The 23,880-nt window shown below is 39.1% G+C and overlaps 2 protein-coding genes across 3 annotated transcripts; both read right to left on the reverse strand.

The window, feature by feature from the left end:
• Positions 1–1,828: 1,828 nt before the first annotated feature.
• Positions 1,829–9,375, reverse strand: RAE1 (ribonucleic acid export 1). 2 transcript variants are annotated; one of them, XM_069034212.1, is made up of 12 exons: positions 9,277–9,375; positions 8,699–8,795; positions 8,453–8,557; positions 7,806–7,898; positions 7,315–7,401; positions 6,800–6,886; positions 6,506–6,577; positions 5,954–6,061; positions 5,532–5,638; positions 5,362–5,437; positions 4,648–4,842; positions 1,829–3,155 (listed from the first exon to the last, which is right to left on the reverse strand). In XM_069034212.1, the coding sequence occupies exons 2-12, from the start codon at positions 8,786–8,788 to the stop codon at positions 3,069–3,071; spliced, it is 1,107 nt and encodes a 368-aa protein (XP_068890313.1). In that variant the 5' UTR covers positions 8,789–8,795; positions 9,277–9,375; the 3' UTR covers positions 1,829–3,068. The 2 variants fall into 2 exon arrangements, with proteins under 2 accessions (XP_068890313.1, XP_068890314.1); XM_069034213.1 differs by lacking the exon at positions 9,277–9,375 and adding an exon at positions 9,160–9,238.
• A 1,188-nt stretch (positions 9,376–10,563) lies between these two features.
• SPO11 (SPO11 initiator of meiotic double strand breaks) lies at positions 10,564–21,618 on the reverse strand. The gene is made up of 13 exons (XM_069034298.1): positions 21,521–21,618; positions 19,336–19,449; positions 16,823–16,911; positions 16,143–16,209; positions 15,824–15,932; positions 15,136–15,222; positions 13,811–13,847; positions 13,478–13,587; positions 12,504–12,603; positions 11,960–11,997; positions 11,245–11,321; positions 10,937–11,048; positions 10,564–10,683 (listed from the first exon to the last, which is right to left on the reverse strand). The coding sequence occupies exons 1-13, from the start codon at positions 21,616–21,618 to the stop codon at positions 10,564–10,566; spliced, it is 1,158 nt and encodes a 385-aa protein (XP_068890399.1).
• Positions 21,619–23,880: the final 2,262 nt, after the last annotated feature.

A 23,880-nucleotide genomic window follows, 5' to 3' on the forward strand; every position in this document is an offset into this window, starting at 1 on the left:
TAATTGAAATATCCCACCTACACCTAATCCCAGCTCGATGTCAAATCCACACCTCGCTGGAGAACAACTCAATGATCAGTTTTCTTGGCCTAGGAGCTGAGCTGGAGTACTCACTAATTCAGGATTGCATTTCCTGTGACAGATGGTAGGTAAATCAATATTCTGCCTGCCTGCCATTGTGCAAACATGTCTTGTTTCATCTGTGAAAGGCTTTAGCAGACAACCTTTGCCAATTATTTCGTTTTCTGAAATACATTTCATTAAACCAATGTGCAAAACCACTGACACGTGAGAGCAGCAGCAGGAAACTCATCTGAAAATGTTGTAAAATGTTCCAATTTTGAGGGTTTAACCGGGCTGCTCTTTATGCCAAAGATTATTTTCCTGCAATAAAACACACTGACAGCAAACTTTCTGAAAACTAAAGAAGTTATTTTATAAATCAAGCATTCCTATGGTTAGCTTTGGGTACATTAGAGCCTTACATTCTTCAGTTTTTTTGGACAAGGTTACTGCCATAGAATAGCAAGTTAATACATCTCCAGAAATGCACTAACACTTTAAAGGGTGTGAATAAACTCTCACTTATTTTTGATGCTTGAAGGGATACAGCTGTGTGTACTTTACAACAGAACCTCACAATAGTTCCAGAGAAGAGTAAATTGCCAATGTGTTCTCTTAACTTGGGTAATGGAAAACAATTCAGTTCAAAGCCTGACTCTCCTCCCAGCTGAACACATCTAATGGGCACAGCAACATAATGGAAACTATGTTCTTCTAAAATTAGTCTGAACAAGTAGCAAGTGATGACTAAATAATTCTGAAGCCTCACTGACAAAGAAATTGAGTCCAGCAGAGTAAGTACTCAACATATTAACACAGTGTGTTATGAAACAACTCACCAGTGCTGGCCTCAGTGTCCACTCAAGTAGGTGCAACTCCATGGGATCCCAGAGAAATGTACCTGCTGAACTCACCTATTTTCTCTCATTCACATTGTTAAGCATTTAAACAAAACGAGATTTATTAAAGCAAGAAACAATGACACATTCCATTCCTCCCTGTTTACACCAGTGGGAGTTCTGCACACATCAGTGATCACATATACTTCAGCTTGAGCCTGCAGTTGCTTGGTGGCATTCAGTTGACTGGGAAGCCTGGAAAAATGTGCTACCAACCAAAGATTGCTGCGTAACAATCACAACCTTAGGGGAAAAAAGTCAACAGAAACCAAAGAGATGTTTGAGCAAATGACCAGCTACCAATGTAAGAGCTGGGAACTGTTTCCTACCTTAAAGAAAACAAATAGCACATGAACATGAAATCTCAAACTATGTAAAACATAGAGTTAGCAGGAAAAAAAAACTATCTTGAGAAATAAAACAGAAAAAGATCATCCCTCAACAAGGAGAGTTGGGTGCATTTCAAGGACTTTCCTCCATACCAACAAGAAATACCCATCCAGCAAAAAACTGATGAATACAGGGAAGAGTCTGGAGTGAAAAGACAGTGGCTGCAGAGAGTTTGAAGAGTCCATGATTCATTTGTACTCACGCTGTCAGGTATTTGGCTGCTGAAATAGCAACGAACTGGATTCAGTCTCACAAAACAAAAGGTTTTTCACACCAGTTCTCCCAATTCTTTGAGACAAACCCACAGGAATAATTCATAGTGAAACAGCAGTTGGAAAATGCATTGGATTCCCAGCTAAAGCAGCTGGAGGAAAAGGACTTTCATTAAATGTCTCTGAATTACAGTAAAAGGACTTTTAAAAGTGAAGCACATTACCTTGCTCACATTATTATAACAGAACTTTTGAATATAAAAAAGCATTTAGTAAAAACTTTATTTGAAATGTAGCATGAATCCATAACCATCAGCATTAAACCATAACAGTTTTACAGAGAATTTGTACAATATGACATGTACTTCTACACATGCTCCCCCCATCGCCTTTTTATTCAGTCATTATCAAACAAACAATAGTTAGACAGGAATAATAAGCATTCACTTCCAAAAAGAAAACTTTGGCATGTATACAACTGGCTAGTTAAAAGTAAACAGTGGTAGATTCAAGTCAGAAAGAGACCCACTCGTTTTGTTTCACAGCATTTTTGATCGGGATGAAGATCCCCAGCACTACTTTCTAGTCAATACAAAAATGAGTATTTTTTTCAGTTGTGAACACCCTGTTACAGGACAAAACCATGTTAAGAGAGATGTAAAAAACTCAACTTTTAAATCTAAAAGGTGTCAGCCTCAAAGCAGTTTAGGTCAAAGGGATTTTGCACACATTGGTTTGGTCATGAATAAAACCTTTAAAGGTTTGCTCATGTTCCTGAACTCTGTGTCACTGAGCTATTTCACCACTTGGCACCATTGCAACTTCTCCTTTGAATTAGAAAAAGCAGTTTGCTCCAAAGTCATGTCCACTGCAGGAGTGTCAAAAAATCTAAAGTTTGCACTGGGCCCATCTTCTGTCTTGAGTTTCTGTCACTGCTGTTGGCCCCTTACACACCTTCCTAGTCATCTACAAAAGAAGGGAAAACTCTTTGCAAGGCATTTCTTCCTGGCATACAGCAGACAATGCTTCCATTTCAAAAACCAGAAAGCAATGAAAGAACCCTGAATTATTAATAACAAAAACAAGCCTCCTTTGAGAAGAATTACTGGTGATTCTCCAAGTACTTACAAAAAATACAGTATTTATACAACTTCTCCAGAACTATTATCATTAACATATTTTAATGTAGTACTAACAAAATAAATCCATAGATACAAATGGTTGCACTTCAAAGCAGGAATATCTACCCCAGATGTTGCTTTTGCTGCAATTTCATTATTGCTGTGGAACAGAGAGTGGTTAAGTCATGTCAATACGAGCCTCTCTTTCTTATACACATCAGAGTATCTAATTTGGAAAATGTTCTCCAGCAAGTCAGAATACATTTAGTATAATTTTTACAGTTCCTGCTAAAAGTTTGTGATCCAAACTTGAATAAACCATGGTGCAACAGGGCACAAATGGCAGAAGAGCAGAACAAGCAGAGGAGCTCAAGTCAGACTCACTACTTCTTATTCCTGGGCTTCAGCTCCTCTGCCGCATTTCGCAGAAAAATGTAGTTTTTCTTTTGTGGATTATAGAATTCATGACCCTAAAGACAAAAATAATCTACATTTAATCTCTTCAAATAAGAAATATCAGCATTACTTAAAATGTAAGAATATAAATATTCCATTGGTTTGGTTTATTAAGATTTAAAGCATCTAAGACCAGATATTGGACCACACTGGTGGATTAGAAACAGCTTACTTTAACAAGCAATTACAAGAACTATACATAAAGTAAAATTTAAGAGACTTTTATCTATTTTTAAAGTATAAAATACTTTTAGTAAAAAAAAAAAATAACCACATATCTCTAGGTTCTACTTTACAGATGCAGCCTAAGGACTCAATATAATTTAAGTGTCATTTTAAGCAGAGAAGAAACTAAACCTTTAATGGCCACCCAGCTTCACTTTATATTTTCTATCTTTTAAATGATGTAAGATCACATTTTTTCAAAGTGAAGCCCAAGTTCTACAGGCAACTGCAAAGCTTTCTGCTCCCCAACTGCATATGCAAATGTACTGTTTTGCATGATCATATAATTTGCATACACATTACCAAATTAATACCCAAATATCCAAATCAGGGAGAGTAAACACTAATAAAGCTACTGAAGCCCAACATGCAAGTTGGAAATTACCAACGCTATGGACAAGAAATGGTTCTGAGAAGGAACTTACTTAGTACTTAGCACCTACTGATTTTACTACTTAATACTGGTTTACAGATCTGAAAGATACCACTGCAGTCTACCCAAGCATCAGAACTGAAGAATTCATCTGCTCTGGCACCAACAAATATTTTAATGTGGGCAGAGGACTGAATACAATGCAGTGAATTAAAATTGTGCTCTTTATGACAGGCAGTCAAGTTAATCTATGTGATTTCTGCATTCATTTCACTCTAAACCACAAGGAACATTATCCTCCAAGCACCATGAAAATTAGTTACATTTCAAGCTTGCTGACCCTCTCTTCTTAAACTATTAGGAAGTATTGATTTTCCACAGATTAAGGTTTGCTGTGGTTCTGCTGCATCTGTATTGTTAAGTCTGGAAGACAAATACATAAATAAGCACCATCAAAAAGCCTCACTGAGTGGCAGTGAAAATGTAATACAGGGCATTCAAACACTGGGGGTGCTTATAGTCAGTCACAGCTTTTTTTCCTGCACAGGCAGCAGAGATGTGCATTTCACAAGCTCTGTGGGAAGCTGTTAGGGTGCCACACTGCTCTGCGACTCTGCCCAAGGCACAACGTGTGTGAGAAACCACAGCAGCCTCTGAATCAGGGAATTTACAGTTTGCTCATCCACATTTGCAAACCAGCATTGTTTGGCAATCTTGTCCAGCTGAAGATGAAGCACCACAAATTCACAGCTTCAGTGTTAAACTTCATCAGGTGGCCAAAATGGCCATTCTAAGTTTTCTTAGTAATCAGACTCAGCTACTATTTATAAAGAACTGCAAAAGCTCCGTAAGAAAAAGAGTTTTAGTTATTAACTGCAAATATGAACATGAGTCTAAACCTTTCTTACCTTTGACCAATCATAGCTGGAAGCATAAGCAAATATATTGCCATTGTGGTTGAAACAACAAGCAGATATTGGCTGGTCCAGTTGCTCTGAGGTTTTTAGCTTTGTCCGTGCATCTTTATCCCAAAAGCTGAATCTCCCATCAGACCCTACTGTGGCCAGAGTACCATGGACAGGGTGGAATGCTATCCCATTGACCTGCAGAACCATACAAAACAACATATAAGAAACCACACACAGCAACGGGTGATAGGAACACTCACAGCAGATGTCCTGAAGCCTGCAAGAGTAAACACACAAAATTTCTACTGGATACAACTCTTAATTTTTAAAAATATTTTCAGATATATTTTTGGAGAAAATACCCAAAAAACAACCAAAGAAAAGCCACCAAAGCACCATCTTTTTTGCCTAGTACCTAGTAATTCAAAGCATAATGCCATTACACAACTATTGTTTCAATATCTGCAAAATTAACAAGTGTCAACTCCACTTGTTGACAAGAAGATTCAGTGATCTAGTAACACTAGATCTAGTGCTTGTTTTATGGGAAGTATAAAAATTTGCCTTTCCTCTTATGACTGTGACAGGTCTTCAAACATGTCTAAGATACCTTTAGACAAGATAAAAGGTCAAGAAGAACAAACAATTCAGAGCCAATTTTATATCAGGAGTGTACAGTGTATATATGATAGATGGTACATGTTGGAAACTCACAGCATAGATGTCCTGAGGTGCTGATGTGTTTGTTCCATTGGAGCGATGGCATTTAAAAGTGAAATTATCTTTTGCACTGGGAAGGAAATAAAGATTTTTATTAAAAAAGGCTTCTTACTTTCATCACTGTTTACTGAGCAATTAGAGAGGATGTTTTATTAAATACTTACGGATTTGGGGGGTTGATATAATGAATAGCTACTCTCCCTTCAATACTTCCAAGGGCAAATCCAGTTGGTTTGTTCACTTTGTCTTTGAAAATAGCAACACAGCGATGCTGAATTAGAGAAAGATAGAAAGGAGTTTGAGAAAGAGACGTATTTTCCACAGGGACACAAAACTGATATCACAGACATCAAAGCAAGGTAAAGCAAAACCACTAACAAGGTCAACAGATTGGTCAAATCCTGGTGAGAATTTGGGCAACAGTGTTTAAATTTCTAAATCCTTCTGAAGATCAGCAACAGATCAATGGCAAACCAGGTGACTGCCATGCTAAGGTAACTTGGGGTTGAAGTACTGCATGTTTTTACAAAAAAATGTCAAGTCCAGAATGTCAACAATCAGTATAAACACAAATATTATTATTTACCTGGTGTTTAAGAGGAGACTCTATTCTTCTAAATTCAGAAGGCTGGTTCTCTAACTGATAAACTATCAAACCCCTTTCTGCAGTGGCCACAGCTGCCATAGGATGAACCTGGGTAAGGTTGTAAAACAGGATGGAAGAGAGGGAGGGAAACAGGAAGCAGATAAAGAACAAAGTTAATTTATTCACTTATCTTCAAACACAAGCCAGTTTTGCCCTGCCACTGAGAAATTAAACACACCAAAAATCTTTTAATTATCAGCTGGCTCTTCCAGTGTGAAGTGCAGTGGTGGTTTACAAACGTGTCCAGAACTAAGGGTAGGTCAGTCCTCGTGCTGATTTTTGTGATGTTAAAAGGGCACTAAGTGTGTTTTGTAGGATGAAAATCCCTATTTTCCAGGGCCTGATCAAGAAGATCAGATTGTGTTCTACTACTACAACCACAAAGAGATCAAACACTAATGGTATTCAAGTACTGTCCTAGAGAAACCCCCAAAACTTATTACTGCTCCCAGTTACCCAGCTGGCACCAGTTTAGCACATATCCTGACTTACCACATCTGCACAGTAACATCTTTCAGGGAGCTGCAGTGTCATCATAGGTGTTGGTGAACGGGTATCCCAGAACTGATGGGAACAGAGAAATAAACAAACTTACACTCAGAGCTCAGGATACACTTAAAATTACTACAGGAGAGAGAATATAACTGGCACCAAGTAGTGCAACTCTCTGAAGTGAGGTTATTCATTAATTATTAGAGCTAATAAAATAATTTCATTTCACATAAATATTTTTATACACAGATTACTAGCACACTTTGTGTCCATTTGTTCAGGTAAAAATCATACCTTCAATGTTTTATCCCAGCTTCCTGTCATCACACAGCTGTAATTTGGTGCTTTAATCCAATGGATAGTCTTCACAGGAGCATCATGCTGAAGAAAGAAAGGACAAACACACATGCAAAAAGCAATCGTTAGAGACTAACTCTCTTATTAAATTATAACTGGTAACTAATACTAGTCACCATAATTACATATTCTACAAACAGAAGTTAACTTCTAATTTGAGAATGTAAACTGTAATTCCTGTTATTGTTGCAGCAGAAAGCTGGTATTTGTGAACTGAGTGACTTCTTAAAATTTTTTTCCCCTCTAATGCAGCAGGGTGACTTAGTGAGATGACTGCAGCAGTGGAAAGAGCTCCCTTAAGTAAAACAGAGGAAACAGGTGCACAGGGTTTTTAAATCACTTTGATCACCTGTTCAGGTGCACTTCACTATCTCAAAAATATTAAAATTACAAAGATAGCTTTTAATAAACACAGAAAAAGAAAAAAAAATAGTACTTTGCCCTTTACTTACTTGTGCAATCTGAATTGCTTGATTACTGTTGAGATCCCACATTTTGGCAGTTTTATCACAGGAAGCAGTAAATACTTTACTCCCATCCTAAACAACAAGAATAAACCCAAGAGATTAACCAGCTCTATTGGAAAACAGTAAAGCCTCATTCTCTTCTAGTAACAGTGTAACATCAATGTAACATGTACAGGGATTGCAAGACAAAGAAAAAACAGAAAGTCAAATTTATTTATGACTATGTCATAAAAGAACAAATGGCGCTGGCTTTTATCTAGCTTTTAATACATTCCTAACTTTTAAACTCACTTTCAGCCTTCCTACATCCATGCCAGCCCATCCCATTAGGACACAGTACACATTTACAGCAATTTAAGTCTACACAATAGCCATGGGCTGCAGCTACATGTGGCACTCGTCGGTCTGCAAACCACACCCCAATTTACTCAGACTTTGGGTAAAAAATGTGCATTTGTTTTTAAATAAGAACATACATCACTCCAGCAGGCATCTAGTACAGGCCCTGTGTGCATCTGCTGAGCCTTTGGAATTGTCTGTCCGTTATCCTGAACTTCCCAGCAGCGAACCTGTAACAGGAGAAGCAAGTGCAGATTTAATGTATTAACAGGAACTTAAGAAGACTTGTCTTGAAGACCCCGGCCTTACTTTATCCAACAAAAAGTATGGTTAGATGGAACCTTATTTTTTCTGCTTATGCTCCTTTTACCTGCAGAGGCAAAACTCAACCCTGCAACTTCAATTTCCACCTCAAGAGAACCTTGCAAACCTGTAACTCCTCACCACACTGCCTGCAGAACCCTTAACCCTCAGCTTAGTAGAACACAACAGTTAGAAAACATGCCCACTTTTGTGTTCCCTCCCTGCCTGAGCCAGCTGGGATGTCATACTTCAAACTAAAAAAACTTATCATGATAACTTAATCAAGAATTTAATCTTTTTGGGTTTGTGCTGCCAAAGCAGATTATTTATCAACTATGTCAAACTTAGTGCCTTGGTACCGGACATAAACTTCGCAGTTCTTCAAAAAGTTAGGTTTGCAGGTGCCCTGCACAAGCTTTTAGGATCCCATTTTGCAGTTTAGGCACTTCATTCATCTGCATGCCTATCTGAGAGTACTTACATCATTTGCCCATGATCCTGCAATGAGGAAATTACCCGGCAGTGTTGGCGGACTAAATGCTAAACAAGATATGCTGTCATCAGGTGGAGATGTTACTTCAATATCCTATAAAGGACAGGAGACAGAACACAATTTGCCACATTTTAAAACTGTGAACTGAGCTCTTATTACTTCTACAGAACGAGTCAGTAGGTTTTGCTGGGATACATGAACACACACAGCAGCACAGGGGGCTGACACACGTACTTTCATCGGGTTGTGGTTATCTGCTGTCGTGCTGCCGAACATGCTGGTACCTCCGGTACCAAACCCCGACGTTGATCCGAAGAGACTCATCCTTGCCCTGTGAATGAGTAAAAGGCTGAGCCCTGCAAGGCCCTCAAGCGTGCCCAGGGCCGCAGCCACCACGCCAGCACGCCCCTGGGATATACAAACATACCAAATAAAATAAAATAAAATAAAATAAAATAAAATAAAGTAAAATAAAATAAGATACTTCTCGTTGCTGCTGGATCCCCACACCTCCCGGCTGCCCACCCTGCCGCGGACGCCTCTCGGGCCGAGCCCTGGCAGAGCCAACCCCACCAAACCCCTCACTGGCACCCGAAGACTGCGACACCGAGGCTGCCCCGGGAAACCCAAACCCGAGCCCGGCCCGGGGTGCTGCCCCTCCGGCGCACGCCCCAGCCGGGGCTCCCTCTGCCCACCCCCGAGGCCGCCGCTCCGCGGGGCTCCCTCTCCCCGGCCGGCGACACCCGGGGCGGCCCCTCAGGCGCTGCTGCGGGGCCGGCCGGGGGTGCGGGCCGGGGTCCGCCCTCACGCACCGGTGCGGGGCCCGCTCCGGCCCGGAACCAGCGACGCAGCCCAGCAGCGAGCGCGGGACGGGCCGCGCCTCCTGCGCACGCGCCGCGAGGCGGGGCCGCGGCTGCGCCCTGGGCGGTCAGGGGCGGTGAGGGGCGGTGAGGGGCGGTCGGGGGCGGTCAGGGGCGGTTCCGGCCCGGTCCTGCCCGGTCCTGCCCCCGCCCCGCCTCGCCCCGCCCCGCCCCGTCAGAGCAAAAGGGTCGATCCCGTTTTCTTTCCCAGAGCAGCAGGAGCGGTCGCAAGTTGGGTGTTTTTTGGCGATGTCCCTGCGCCGCAGGTGACCTGACCCTCCTGTGGCACAGCTGCTGCTGGCCCAGCCCTGTGTTCCCGGGGATTACAGTGCCTGTGCACCTGGACGCCAGCCATCACTACGCAGTTGTAACTCTGCCGCTGTACAGTAACTAAAAAGGACATTTGATTCGAATTTAATACTGATGAAACAGCCATTAAAAAACCCTACTGAAAATATCGTCTGTAATATCCATGCTAATGACTGTAGAGATCAATTTTGGAAGTATTTTCTATGCAGTCAATCTGACTCCCTCACGTTAAAATTATTGTACATTTTAATCACCAGTTTTCTGCTTCTCTGTAGTGTTTTAGAGCCAACTAAATAAACAAAATGAACAAGGGATTTTGTTATGATGTGCATTGCTAACAGGATTGTTTATTAAATTCTTTCTCAGTAACATCTGCTTTCTTATTTGTTCATTGAAGACAAATAGTAATTTGATTGCTGAAAGATTTATAGCTGCTTGAGATATGCAGTAAGGAATTATTTCTGGCTTTTAGGTCTAAATTTACAAAACCCCACAATGCTATACCTAAAAAAAAATCCAAAATGAGGTATGGGCAATAAATTCTTAACAAAGTCTTTCACTCCCTTCAAAAATAAAAAGCATCATCTTGTGCTTTAAGAGAGAAGGCAAAGCAATTCCTGGATACATTTTTGAACATCACCTTTTTCTGGCCAGAAAGAACATATTTCATTATCCTTTCTGTGTGTACCACTGCATTTGGCACTGTTTCACAGCAGAAACCACAGCATGGAAGTAGGACTATTCTGCAAAAATCATAATTACTCTTATGATTTGAACCAAAAAAAGAGAGAGAAAATTATACTCTAGCTACAGTGATAAAGAAACTGAACAAGAAAATGACAGATACTGCTTTGTCTCTGCACTTTTTTTTCTTAGGTGCAGTCAAAATAAATCAATATATAGAAAAACATTTCATTTGCAGACCAACATTCATAGCCATCCACCAAACTGCAGTTTGTTTGGTAAATAGACTCTGGACAGGTAATCTGATGAGAGAGAAGTTAAAACTTGAATTTCAGCCTTCATTTTGGATGCTGCCATAATTTCCAGCTAAATGAGAGAAAAAAAAAAAAGAGGAAAAATTAATGTGTAGGAAGTTAAGTAAGGAAAATCCATCCACTCATTGTACATGCATGTGGAACTATAAAGTGGTTCAGAGAGACATCCCAGGGCATGAGCTTTCTCAATCTTGCCTCCTCTTAGGGCTACAAAATCTGACTGGTTCTGCTGTCCTAAGAGGTTGTCAGACATAGGATTTGTCCTGTGGGGAGTGAGAAATAGAAAAGAGCAGGTTTATGCATACCTCTTTTTTCCACAATGGCTGACAAGCAATGTAAGGTCTCTTTTGAATACTTGCTAACTTGTTTTCATCTTGCCTTGTAAATGGAATCAGGGCATCTTTGCATATGTTTAATCTGCAAAGAAAATAAAATTCTTAAATTTTCTCACACACTTAAAAATATATTTGTACAACTTATTTCTTAATATTAAGCCAAAATAATGCATGAAAAGAATAATGGATTTAAATGGATTTTTGTGCAGTAAGTCAGACTGCATTTCCTGTCTATGAAGCAGAATGATGCTCCTGTTTCTTTTGGGGAAATAACTCACCTCTTGAGATCAGATGGAAGGAGACCAAGCCACTTGATAGAGGGAACGGTGAGATGATGGGCCTCAAAGGACATGGACTAAAATAAGAAAGGTTAGCTATAATATTCAGTGAGCTTTAGTTTAACTTGGGATGATCTTTTCCCTTTTCTCTACTGAACAATTCATCCATCTGCTCCTGCCCTCTGCCTTCACCTGTATCTGCCTGCCTTCCTATTGTGTTTCCATACCTTGTCTGTAGCCATGTAACATGATAACACTTTCTTGTCCCTCTTGCTTCTTCTTCCATAATGTTCCACACTAACACAAGTATCCCTAAGCAAATTCTCACTCCAGAACAGAATCTTTACCAACATAACATGATTTTGTGGCGAATCACCCATCTCACAGTTAGGTCCTCCTCCTTCATTTCTCTTCTAAGGCAGAAAACAAAGTCAAATGGTAACCCTTTTCTATTTGGACTGTCTGAAACCACCTATGCAGCAGAGAAAAACTGAAATACAGTTAAAGGAAGCAGCTGGCAATGCTGTCCAGTTTCTTTTTGTTGCAGGATGAAGCTGTTTCTGCAGACACACAAGGCCTGTAAGTCACCTCTTTGTGTTGAAACAAAATGTTAAAAGGCAGTGCCCATTCTGACAAAGGCTGTAGCATTTCATGCATTCCAGCTTCCAGGCTGGGCTACAAAACAACGTATTTGAAGGGGAAAAAATATACTCACCACAGATCCATATTTGTAGACGCACATTATTTCTACACCTGGGTTGCAGAATAGCAAAAGTCAAGCGTCTGTTTGTCTGCACAGTGGGCACGTTTAAGGAGACTGTTTAAAAATTCAGTTTTATGGCACAACAGTTATGGCTTTAAGATTAGTGAGGTTCTTATGGTTTACATATATATTTTAGATTATGTCAAAACAATCAGAATCTCAGTGTGTCACCTTCATATTTTTAAATGTTTCACACTATCTGTGTGTAGTCAATTCAAACCCAAGCATAATCAGCTCTTTTACACGTTGTCCAACATCTAATATTAAAAATGTCTTTCTCTATCCTGTGTAATTCCTATCTCTTAATACTATTGCTTTGAGCAGCTGCTTCTCACTTTGCAGTAATCTCCCTAATTTCAGGTGGGATCAATGTAGCTACATCACCTTCTGATTGTGTTGGATTTCTGAACTCTCAGAACCTTCCCCTGAGAGTGAGAAAGGGCATTCTGAATGAATTTTGCTTTCCTTTTATGCCTTTGAACCTCTACAGATTTACCATGTGGATCTGCATCCATAAGGGTGAAAACAGGAATTTGAAAAGAATCCCACAGCTTCCTGACCAAAAGTCGTGTATTAAGATCTGGTATGCCTCTTCCCTAAAGAAATAAAAGAAAAGCAGATGGTTTTAAATTAACTGAAACAACATCTGGGTACATATGTGTTTACATTTGCCATTTAAAAGCAAGCAAACAAACAAAATGCTGGCAGAAACGTTTGTCCAGCAGCTGTTTTGCAGTCTGTGCTCCTATTTTGGCTTTGTGCAGAGGGAGGGCCAGGCTGGGAGCAGCTGGGCAGGTGTTCTGCATTATGGGCACTGCAGAAGCATCAGACATTCCTCTGTTGAAGGGGTTAATTTATGAGGCCTGGGAGCTGATGTATAGATGTACCCTGGTGTCTGCATAGGCTGGTGTAAGAAGACCACTTTTTTATCTTAAAACAATATTTATGTCACTAATGGAACAATATAAACCAAGTTCTTGCTATGACTGACTGAAGCTGGACCATTTGTGGCAGAGTAGGAGTGCTTATCTCTCTTAGGAATGGGGAAATGTTTTTCCCTCATTGTATGCATATTTCATTTACACATTCCTGTTAATTCCCCTGGCTCCATAGCTCTTTCAGTACAATCCAAAATCAACCAAATTCTGTTTCATTTGGGTTTGCAAAATCTCAGGTCCTGAAGGATAAAAGGTCACTCAACTGCTGAACTTTTCTGAGACTGAGCAGCAGCTTTGCAGCAGCACAGGAAGCTGATAAGCTACCAAGCTCTAAGGAGGTGTTTGGGGGAAATAAGTCTTTAGAATGTGTATTTTCTATTTCTATGAGAATAATTAAATTTTTAAAATTATTGTTAAATATATTTCATATTAATTTTATTGTGGCCTTTTGCCCAAGTTTGAGCAGCTCTACAATGCTAAAGTATTCCTTAAATTGGGTGTAGCTGGAGGATATGAAATGCAAGATGCATACCGTGATCATGATACATGGGGACACTTTATTGAAGAAGTCATCATCCAGGAGTCTCTGAAAAGTTGCATCTTTTTCTACAATTAATATAAATTTGGCATGTGAGGTTAAATCTTTTGTGTTAAGGCTAGCTGCATGTAAAATGATCCATCACACCAATCAATTAAAACCAACTGCTCTAAAATATCTGTTCTGGAGCCAAGAGCAGTGATCATGACTCAATTTCAGAGCCAACAAGGAAAGCAAAAATTACCAGAACATTGTTTAACTTGGAATATTTCTTGTTTTTACTTTATTTTTTTCTGTCTACAATTAGAGTTCTTGCTCAAAGGATACTTTTAATTCCTTGAACATTAGATGGCACAGTGACTGCCTAAAACAACAAAAATGAGATTAATCATTTTAAATAGAGAAAATGATATATTTTAAAATAACAACATTAGGTAATGAAGGTCATGATTTTATCCTGAAACACCCATTCCTCCTCTATATGCAAGATCAATTCTGACATTTTCACCTCTTTACAAGTGTGTTCAACCGTTCATATGCACTATGGTGTAGGGGTCTAGGAGTCCTCTTGTCATAACAAGATGCTTTTTGAAAGTGTTTGTGCCACTGTTGCAGAAAATTGTTCATCATGTGAACATGATGGAGATAATGATATCCTGATGAATGTTTTATCTGTCTTAGCCAGAAAAAAGTCTACTTGGTGTGAAGATTGCAAATTTAATACAGACTTAAAACATTTAAACGTTCTTTTCAGAAGACCATTAAATCTTTTCTTTTACTGACCTATAACCTGATTTTATGAGTATTTTCAAGCAACAACTTGAAGATATGGTAATATTTATTTTACATCTCCAATTAGGATTGGCTCAATCTGGCAAGCATATGGATGAGAAAACAGGAACTGGGGGAAGAACTTGGTCAAAGAGAATGTATATATGGAAGTGTGTGGTCTGTTTTAACTCCTGACTGTAAATCACCCCCAGCGCCAAGGTGGAACCACTCAGCAAATAAAAATATGGAGATCAGTAACAGGGGACTTTATGCTTACAAACAAGGTGCAATGGGCAGATAAGGTTACCTTTCAATATTGAAATGACCAAATAAGGCTTACAATGGACACATTTTTCAGAAAATTATGACAGTAGTCAGCAAGTCTGAGTTCTATTCCTGCTTTCATAGTCTGCACTGCTGTAGAAAATCTTTCAGGACTAGGCCAGTTGAATCTCATCTCCTTAAATCACTCTTGACTTGTTTTCTCACTCTGCTAGAATTCAATCTATTGTGACAGGAATGCTGTATGTTCAGAGTGGCCAGGATTCTTTGGTTCAAGAGCACTCATTTGACAGAACACTGTAACATAAAGCCTAAGATATATAATATATACGCCTTCCCCTGCAAGGCTGCCATGGCAGAAGGTAGTGCTAAACCCCCCACCCAAAGATTTATTCCTGGTGAGTCTAGAGCTAAGCTTGAGAATTACAATACAGTTAAGCAATATTTTCATGTGTTTTATTCACCCAGGTTGTAATGCCTCAGTTTGCCACAAGCAGAGGTTTGTGATAATTGTACACTGTAACCTGAGCTAAAAGGAGTGCAGGATATCTTGTACAGGCAGATGCTGTGGATCACTGTTTGTGGTTTACAATACATACTGTTGCACTGCAGGTACAATTCACTTTTGTACCATCCTCCTCAGTGTAACTTAAATTACCAGCAACAAAACCTTTAGTTGTAGACAGCTGGAAAAAACAGTAAGTTGTATAGAGTAAATGGGAAGTTACTATATTGCACAGACAAAGCAAGAAATCTCTGAGAAGAATTGTGACTGGTACTAAGCAGTGATTCACTGCAACCAACCTTTTAAAAACTAAGCAATGTTTTGTCCTCATGGACATAAAGCCTTACTTACAATAAATCATTTTAGATATGAGGGAACCCTTGTCAGACAAGATACAAGTAAATTTGACAGGTTGTTACACTTCCGATGCACTTTGAGTTTTCACTTAACCCCCAAGTTAGCAATTCATTTGAGGTCAAACTGCTAAACAGGTGTCTTGAACTCTGAAGTTTAAGCACTGCCTTCACTAGATGATGACAACCCCTGCGATTTTAGCTGGTACTTTGTCCCAAACCCTTTGGAAAACAGCAAACTCTATGAATTTTCTGTGAAGACAGAAACCTTTTGAGTGGCACAATAAACCTTAACCAGGTTTCATTAGCACCAATGGGACTTTTTATTTTAACTATTTAATTCCGGCTGATAACTTTTTGTGATATTTCCCCTTTCAGTTTAATAAGATCTGGAAATAATGACAAAAACATTGATAAGAAGCCACTTACTACATGTAGACTTCTCCGAGGTATCTTAAGCATGCAAGAAATGTCATTGATTATTTGGTCCACAACACTTTGGCTACCAAACAGTAGAGTATCTGAATAATATATATCTCTATCAAGACAAAATATTGTATTTGCAATTAAAATACAGAAACAGCTGCATGAGAATTCATGAGAATTTTATAAAGAGCATGGTTAACCAGATAAACCTAAAGCATTCCATGTACATGAATCCTACAGGTTTGCATCCTATAGGTTGATTTTCACAAAAACATACTTAAAACACAGCTTTATTTGAAATGGCAGAAATTGTGCCTGTTACCTTTTAGTTGCATAAGTGTTGCTCTGCACCATCTTGTAGATCATAGATAATATTTTGAGCATCAGAGCTGAAAAAAATACATTTCACAAAATATTCTATCCATTTTCAGAAATGCATATACAGTCTTTTGTCTTTATATTAAACCATACTTTTGTATGGTTTTTGTCCCATAAATAAAAAATTGAAATGTATTTTAATATCAAAATACAGAGAAACTATACTAATCAATAGACTCATTAATTTCTAGCATAATGAGAAAAAATATGAGGGAGTTAAGTGAGGGAATGTATGCTCTAATGTCCAGGCCAAGAAATGAAATGACTGAGTTAGAAAAAGAAATGAGCTTATTGTCTGTATTCCAAGATTCCTTTCATGGCCAGGTTTTTGAACGGGGGGATGTTTTTACATCAAGACCTTCTGAATATGCCTTTAGTTGATATCTATTAAGGGAAGGAAGAAACTCTAAGAATATTGTATTAATTTCACTGTCACTCTCTATAATTTAATAGAGGAAAGAAGAGAAAAGCTGAAAGGCTGATCATAGTATCAGGTTATATCAGCCACACACTTCCAAACTGCAGTGCATAATAGTTTAATTTTTGGATGTTTTTAGTGAAGTTGGGAACTAAGGGGGGGAAAAAAGCCCAAGAACTGTGCTTTGGACTTTTTTTTTGACTTACCAAATCGTTTTGCTGATTGAGGGCAGTCACTTCTTATCTGTTTTGTAGTACACCGTGGTATCATCTGTAGACCTACAGAATCTTTAAATCTGACACATTGCAAACAAATAAAGTAAACTGCAAACTCCCTGAGTACCTATAAATTGATCTCTGCAAGGTAACTCAGACTCAGAAACCCCTTTCCTATAATCAAATGCACCAGTGCTGTTTTCAGACTCAGCACAGAAACCATCAACTTGGGTGGGGTTGGAATAGCCAAAGGAAAAAGACAGGAAAGAGTTTCTCAAGAAGATGCTTCAAGACTGAATTAAAGCATAAAGGGGATAAGTTGGCAGACAAAAGTACAGACAATAAAAGGATTTTATACATGTTTAGAACTGTTAATATATCAGCATCAGTTATTACTTAGTATGAAAACAAAGGAATAAATGAGAAGAATAAATGTGAATCATTATTAAAATAAAAATCCAGTCTGACACAAATGACTTTCTGATGTAGACTGTATGGAAAAGTGTTACTATTTCAGAATACAATAATATTATCCAATTTATGCCCGTAAATTATTATTAGAATAACTTAATTGTATTCTGTTATTAAGTGTGGGAAACAATAATACAGTCCATCCTGCTCTCTAAACAGTTGCTTAACCTAAATGAGCTCCCCTATTTCATGCTTCACCATTTTACATGTGAAGGTGAACATTTCACCAGAAGGATCAGTGTCCTTATTTTCTTAAGGAAATTATTTTATTCTTAAGGAAATTATTTCATTATTTTACTTAAAATTATATTGGTGCCTTATGCTATGACAGTCCTATCTTTAAAGCATTCTTTTTCATTTTGAAGTTTTGCATGTACTTTTAAAAAGTACCGGTGGTTTAATGGCTATAATTTTACCTCAAACCACATCATGTTTCCAAATTCGTTTGTTCAAGGTTTTGCTCCACGCATCCTTTGGGTGGCAGAGCACACACGCTGCACAAATCTACAGGGACAACCCAATGCAGCATCTGCCTGCCAGCTTTAAAGTAACTTTATTGCCTTTGTGTTGCAACATTTTAAAGTTATTTGTGCTTCTCTGTTGCCTGCTCCCAACATTGTAACCGAAAAGGAGGGAAACTGTAATCGAGACTCCCCTGAATTGCTCAAGTTAAACCTGGATCACTCCAATCCTTCCCAGGACGCTGCTTACTCCAGCAGAGTAGTATTCTGTAACACATATCTGAGATTGCACTTTTCCACCAGAAATAATGGTTCTGCTCTTTTAAATGTGATTGATGACTCTTATTTTTAACATACTGTGATCTTAAGTCGTTTAAATTTGAACATTTTCCCCCATATGTGTTCAGATGGTAACTAACAGCTCACATTTGTTTTTCTAGCATGGAATGCCATTTCCCCAAAGACTGCCAAAAATTGCAAAACTTTGTTAGAGTATTTTAATTTTACAGACATCTGAGTGAAACATTTTTGTCAAACTATCCAGACACAAACCATTAAATTCCCTGGAACCTACAAGCCTTTCAGTTAACTGATTACCTTCAGGCCCCTCAGGTTTTTTGATTGGCAGAAGTTTATTGTTCTCATTAAATGAGTATTCCACCAAAGTGTTACGCCTGGAAAGTTTGCTGTGCTTCCTCAACCATAAACATTTGTAATGTGTCCACTTACAAGCACCTCTGCAATCTTATCAATCTGAATATCCTTTAACCCACTGATGTCCAGAGCTTTTACAAGGCCAGAGATGGATTTGTGTCTCCCTTTACTCTTTTACTTAATTAATTTAAATTAGCTAATCTCTCAGGTTTGGGGATTTTCAGTTTAAATGAGCTCCTTGGAAAAATACTGTTGCACAAGAAACTTTTACAAATCACTGAGTGTGATGTAAAGGAGGACAGGTTTCTTTTTTTCTGATCCTGTCTAGATAAGCTGACATAAGATCTGAAATTTAGATAACATACTGGAAACTTTATTTTGCTGGTAATGAACTCAGCACACAACACATAGGTAAGAAACACAACAGGGAGAGGTGAGATGCATCTTCTCTGAAGAATAAAAGCATAGATTTATCACAATCATTTGAAGAAATAAGATACTGTGCGGAAAAGCAGGAAAAAGAGGAAGCACTCAAAGGGTTTGGAGGACAGAATTGCCAGTAATTTCTTCCAGCCTAGAACAGGTTTTTTCACTCTAACACAACCTATCATTTCTGGTTTCTACTGCTTCCAGAAAAGGATTGTTTATGGGATCTCCCTTTCCTTTCCAATCCCTATTACAGTAGTTTTACATTTCCCTTTATGCTATGGTCTGCTATTTCTTAATACATGATGCCTGTTCAGAGTGGTTACTAAGCATTACTTTTTATTTGTCCATTACTTTTTAAAATTATTTATTGATTCTACTGCTTATAGAATGATTATATATGATTAACTTTTCTGGACGTTACATAATCAAATTCATATTTGTGGCATTTATATTAATAGAAGGCAGGACTTTTAAATATTTACTACTTACTCTATGTTCCTCCAATCTGTTCTGTTAGCCACTGTGAGAACAGGTGCTTTTTTTTGGGCCAAGCTTTGAAGTACACCTTGGATAACATTTTCTATTGCTTCAAGAACCTCAGAACTGAAACACAGACAATTAATGACACAGATCATATGATAAATTCTAGTTCTACTTTAAGTTTATTCAACCGCCCCCACTCTTAAAAAAACCATGTAAGCCAAAACTGTTTACAGCATATATTTGTTTCATTAAGTGTGGAGGAACACTTTTGTTTATTAATTTTGTTCTGCTCAGTTTCCCTAAAACCTCTGCCTTTCCATTCCAGATGCATGACTAGAGGACACGATTTAAAGTATATTTCTATTCAATCCTACAACCATCAAATTTTTCACCAGCTGAACTTTAAGACCAACTGGCTGGTCTGTGACTAATGATTAATGTTTTACTATAAATGAGGTAATATTGGCTTTGGCCATGATTTTGGCAAAGTTGTTTTTAAATGCTATAAATTTAAAAAGTGTTCAAGAGTACAAATACTTCCTGTTGTACCATTGCACATTAACCTTTTGATCTGCTGCCCTGAACAAACTGTTAAGGATTTTAATTACATGAAGGCTCATTCTCAACAGATGCACCATGGAAAGAATAAAATCTGTATCTTTCACCTAAAAAGACAAAGTAGCCTTGCAGCAGACCCCTTACAGCAAAACTCCAGGCTAGTTTGAGTGTTATGACAGATGCTTTTTATTTTTATAAGCAATCTGACTCCAGCATTTCAGCTGTCCTTAAAATTGGAAGTGTACTCTACACTATCCTAAGTCTAGGAAGGAATTAAAGAATTCATGGAACTTATTTTAGCTCAAAGTTTTATCAGCAAAGTCCAAAGTACCAATTCTGTCATTAAGTAATATACAGGGAAAAGATGAGTCAATACCAGTACATGCCACACAAAATGAATTATCTCAAATCAGCAAGAATGATTTTTAAAATCAATCCTTAAACAATAATGAACTGTCACTAAAGCTCCCTTCGATCAGCTGAATATATTTCTTCCATTTTATAGCTCAGCTTCCACACTCTCTCCACGTTGCTGAAATGAAGTTATAATTTCTTTAGAGTAATTTAAAGCTCCAACATAAGAAAAATTAGTGTTGAAGACAATAAAAAATCTGTATGGGCAGATGGATGAAAGAACAGATAGATAGGTAAGAATTCTAAATCATGTCATTGCTTTGATACTCATAAATATTTTACTTATTCATTTGATTCTGTCTACTGTAACTATCTTAATATTCCAGATGTACTTCAAAGTTTGCTGCAGAATTTGCAAATCCAGGTTTCTGTTCCAATCCCGATTTCCCCATTTGCTAGCTAACAGAAATTGGAAATGTAATATGTAAAATGCAAAACAGGAGGAAGAGGACAGGAAGTCTCCATGTACCCCCTGCTGATATTCTGTCTCTTTTGCAGAGATTATCTGAATTTTAATAAGCAAACATATGGCACTGGCCAAGTATGCCTACTTAAAATTCACTGTGGTTTAGTTAACAATGACATCCGAGCAGATAAAGGGAAGGTGCTGCACAGCTCACAGGGTTTGCCTGTCAGCAAACAGGTTGCAGCAGAGTGGATACTTGTTTCTATATAGAAGGAGAACAGATCTTCAGCATAAACCGCACAAAAGATTCATATTATAGCACCTTTAGCAAGGTAACAAGACACACAAAAAACCAGTTACAAATAAAAATCTGCAATGCAATAAACCAACACACTCCAAAACTTAGACCTGTGCATTGCTGAGGTCATGAGCCAGAGACCAGGAACTCTCCAAATAATAATGTTAATAATATCATTTTCTTTTTAAAATACCTTCATGATGCTCCAAGACTGTTCTAGTTGCTGAGGCTGATTTACTGTATACAGAAAGACTCTTTAAAAATTTACAAAGGTTTTTTTGTTGATGTAATTCAGTATGCTTGTTTTGTCACAGTTTTCTGTATTTCTGTCTGTAGCCATACACTTTTTGGAGAGGTCTGAGGGAATGAAGATGCTGTTCACAATCTGACAGCCTGTTTGTTTTTGTATTGGATTATGTTTTTCCTTTAGCATGAGCCTATTAGGTGCAATGGTGTTCTACCTACTTAAACATTATCACAGAAAGAGTACAGGTGCTATTTTTCACATTTTTTACCTGGGGATGTGGCTCTCCTGACCAGACTGACTTGTTTCCCTGAAGCTGGCCTTGTTCCCAGCTGGCATTTCAGTGGAACACAGATCGTGCTCCTCCATGAAGGCTGGTGCAAGTCAGTCCAGCTTCTCTGGATAGGGAAGAAGCCCTGTTAAAAAGAGACAAAAGAGGTTACCACAGAAATTAGAAATGGCTCTTCTGTGTGCTGGATGTAAAACTCATGATCTGAGCTCAAACCACAGGTCAGAGAGAAAAGGCAGAAATTTTTTCCAGAAACCAAAACTGAGGGCTTCTCCCACCCTTCCAGACCAGCTAAGGGCTGTTCTTGCTCTTCCTGACCAACCAAGGCATTCTCCCACTCTTCCTAATCGACTGAGAACTTTGCCCACCCTTCCAGAATGATCAAGGGTTTTTCCCGCCCTTTGTGACCAGCTGAGGTCCTCTCCCAGCTGTCCAACTGAGGCCTTTTCCCACCTGTTCCTACCCGATGAGGCCTTTCCCTGTCCTGGCTGACCAACTGAGGCCTTTTCCCACCTGTTTTTACCTGATGAAGGCTCTCCCTGTCCTGGCTGACCAACTGAGGCCTTTTCCCACCTGTTTTTACCTGATGAAGGCTCTCCCTGTCCTGGCTGACCAACTGAGGCCTTTTCCCACCTGTTGTTACCCGATGAGGCCTTTCCCTGTCCTACCTGACCAACTGAGGCCTTTTCCCACCTGTTCCTACCCAATGAGGCCTTTCCCTGTCCTGGCGGACCAAGGGGTTTGACGCCCTGAGGGCTTTTCCCGCCTTTTTCTGGCTGACCAATGGCTTTTCCTGCCCTTGCTGACAGACAGGTGATGGCCTCGCCCCCCCGGTCTGGCCATGGCCTGCCCTGGACGCTGACCCTCAGGCCCATCCACGGAGCCCATGTCTGACCACAAACTCCACAGCACCCAGGTTTCTGGAATGAATCCAACCAGGCTGCCTAGAATGCGGCCAAACAGCTGATCAGTACTTTTCTCGTCTGGCCATTTTCCTCTTCCTGTAGTCTCAAATGTCTGTTCCTGACTGGCGGGAAGCTGGGGGAAATGGAATTCCAGTGCAACTCCAGCTGTTGAAACATCCAGCTCCTTCCCCAAAGTGCAGTTCAACTTCTACTGAAATTAAAGATTTAATGCTATTTTTTATCATTTGCCTTCAGCATTCTGAAACTTTACGACAGTCGTGTGATATGTTGTCAAACCTTTCTGACTATGCTGTTAAAGTCTTGCGTTCTGAACGAACAATAAACCCTGATTCTAAGAGCCATGAATCACTGGCTTCCCAAGAAGCTAAAACTAAAGAAAAGAATGCTAAATTTTGTAGGGTTTATGGCTGAACGGGGATGGTTGCTATTCACGTGGCATCCCTGGCCAGAGGGCAGCGCTGCAGAATGGGCGACACAGACAGAGATAGTGAATTTGGGAAGAAACCCAGCACCTTATGGGTATTTTGGTGCATTTCATCTTTGGGTGTTCAGCCTTTCCTACAAAAAATCCAGTCTTTCACTTCAGAATGTTTAAATTCATGGTGATTACAAAGAGAAAATGGAGCACTCCTGGGAATCCTGGTGCAGGCCAGAGGAGCAGCCCCCTGGTACTCCTTGGCACGCTCTGGTTCTGCAGTATTTTTGTGTGCAGACATCAGGGCTCCTGCACCGTCAGCTCTATGGCAAAAAAAACCCCAATTATAACAAACTTAAACTTCTTTTACCTTTGCAGTTATCGTATGCCGAGCGGTATTTTCAACTCCTAACTATGTCATCATAATTGATTCCTCATAGAGGTCTCTCTGAGAGCGTTAGATGTTGCTTAGGATATAAATATCTCAAAGTTTGTCCTTTCTAGAGAAAAGTTTTCAAAACCCTCTGTTGATAACATCATGTTTTATGCACAGCAGTCAGCAGTGCTGGAAGCTGTTCTCAATCCAAGTCACAGCCAACAGCATTTCAAACACTGCGATGCTTAGACTTGTTAGCAAGTTAGATGATGTAGTTTTCAAAATGTTGCTCCATTAGCTACTGCCACTGAACCTTTCTTCTTTGGTACTCATATGAGTGAGCAGTCTAAATCCAGCCTGGGTAGGTAATTAAAAAATTAATGCATTGATTTATTCAAGGAAAACCTCAGGCTATGATGATATGAGCACAAGGTGCTTCAATTAACAGAGAGAAGCCAAAGAAAGGGGAATGAATAAACTGAAACTTTCAGGTCTTTCATCTTAAGTCTTTGGCCTTTAGGTATCTTTAAGATCACTCCGGAAATATTTATGTAAAATCTCTGTAGGTCTTTCCAACAACTCGACATCAAAATCAACAGATTTTTGTTGATATGGAGCTGCCAAA

This window comes from Aphelocoma coerulescens, chromosome 20, assembly GCF_041296385.1.
Source record: "Aphelocoma coerulescens isolate FSJ_1873_10779 chromosome 20, UR_Acoe_1.0, whole genome shotgun sequence".
In the NCBI taxonomy this organism is placed as follows: Eukaryota; Metazoa; Chordata; class Aves; order Passeriformes; family Corvidae; genus Aphelocoma; species Aphelocoma coerulescens.

What these genes read in the sequence shown, in the direction of transcription:
- RAE1 (XM_069034212.1), bottom strand. Translation starts at nt 8,788, where the DNA reads ATGAGTCTCTTCGGATCAACGTCGGGGTTTGGTACCGGAGGTACCAGC. An exon ending in TATATCAACCCCCCAAATCC is followed by an intron (nt 5,438 to 5,531) that starts GTAAGTATTTAA and finishes TTTCCTTCCCAG; the next exon opens with TGCAAAAGATAATTTCACTT. An exon ending in CCAGCTATGATTGGTCAAAG is followed by an intron (nt 3,156 to 4,647) that starts GTAAGAAAGGTT and finishes TTTTGTCTTTAG; the next exon opens with GGTCATGAATTCTATAATCC.
- SPO11 (XM_069034298.1), bottom strand. Translation starts at nt 21,618, where the DNA reads ATGGAGGAGCACGATCTGTGTTCCACTGAAATGCCAGCTGGGAACAAG. An exon ending in TCAATCAGCAAAACGATTTG is followed by an intron (nt 16,210 to 16,822) that starts GTAAGTCAAAAA and finishes TATTTTTTTCAG; the next exon opens with CTCTGATGCTCAAAATATTA. An exon ending in TAATGTTCAAGGAATTAAAA is followed by an intron (nt 13,588 to 13,810) that starts GTATCCTTTGAG and finishes TTAACACAAAAG; the next exon opens with ATTTAACCTCACATGCCAAA.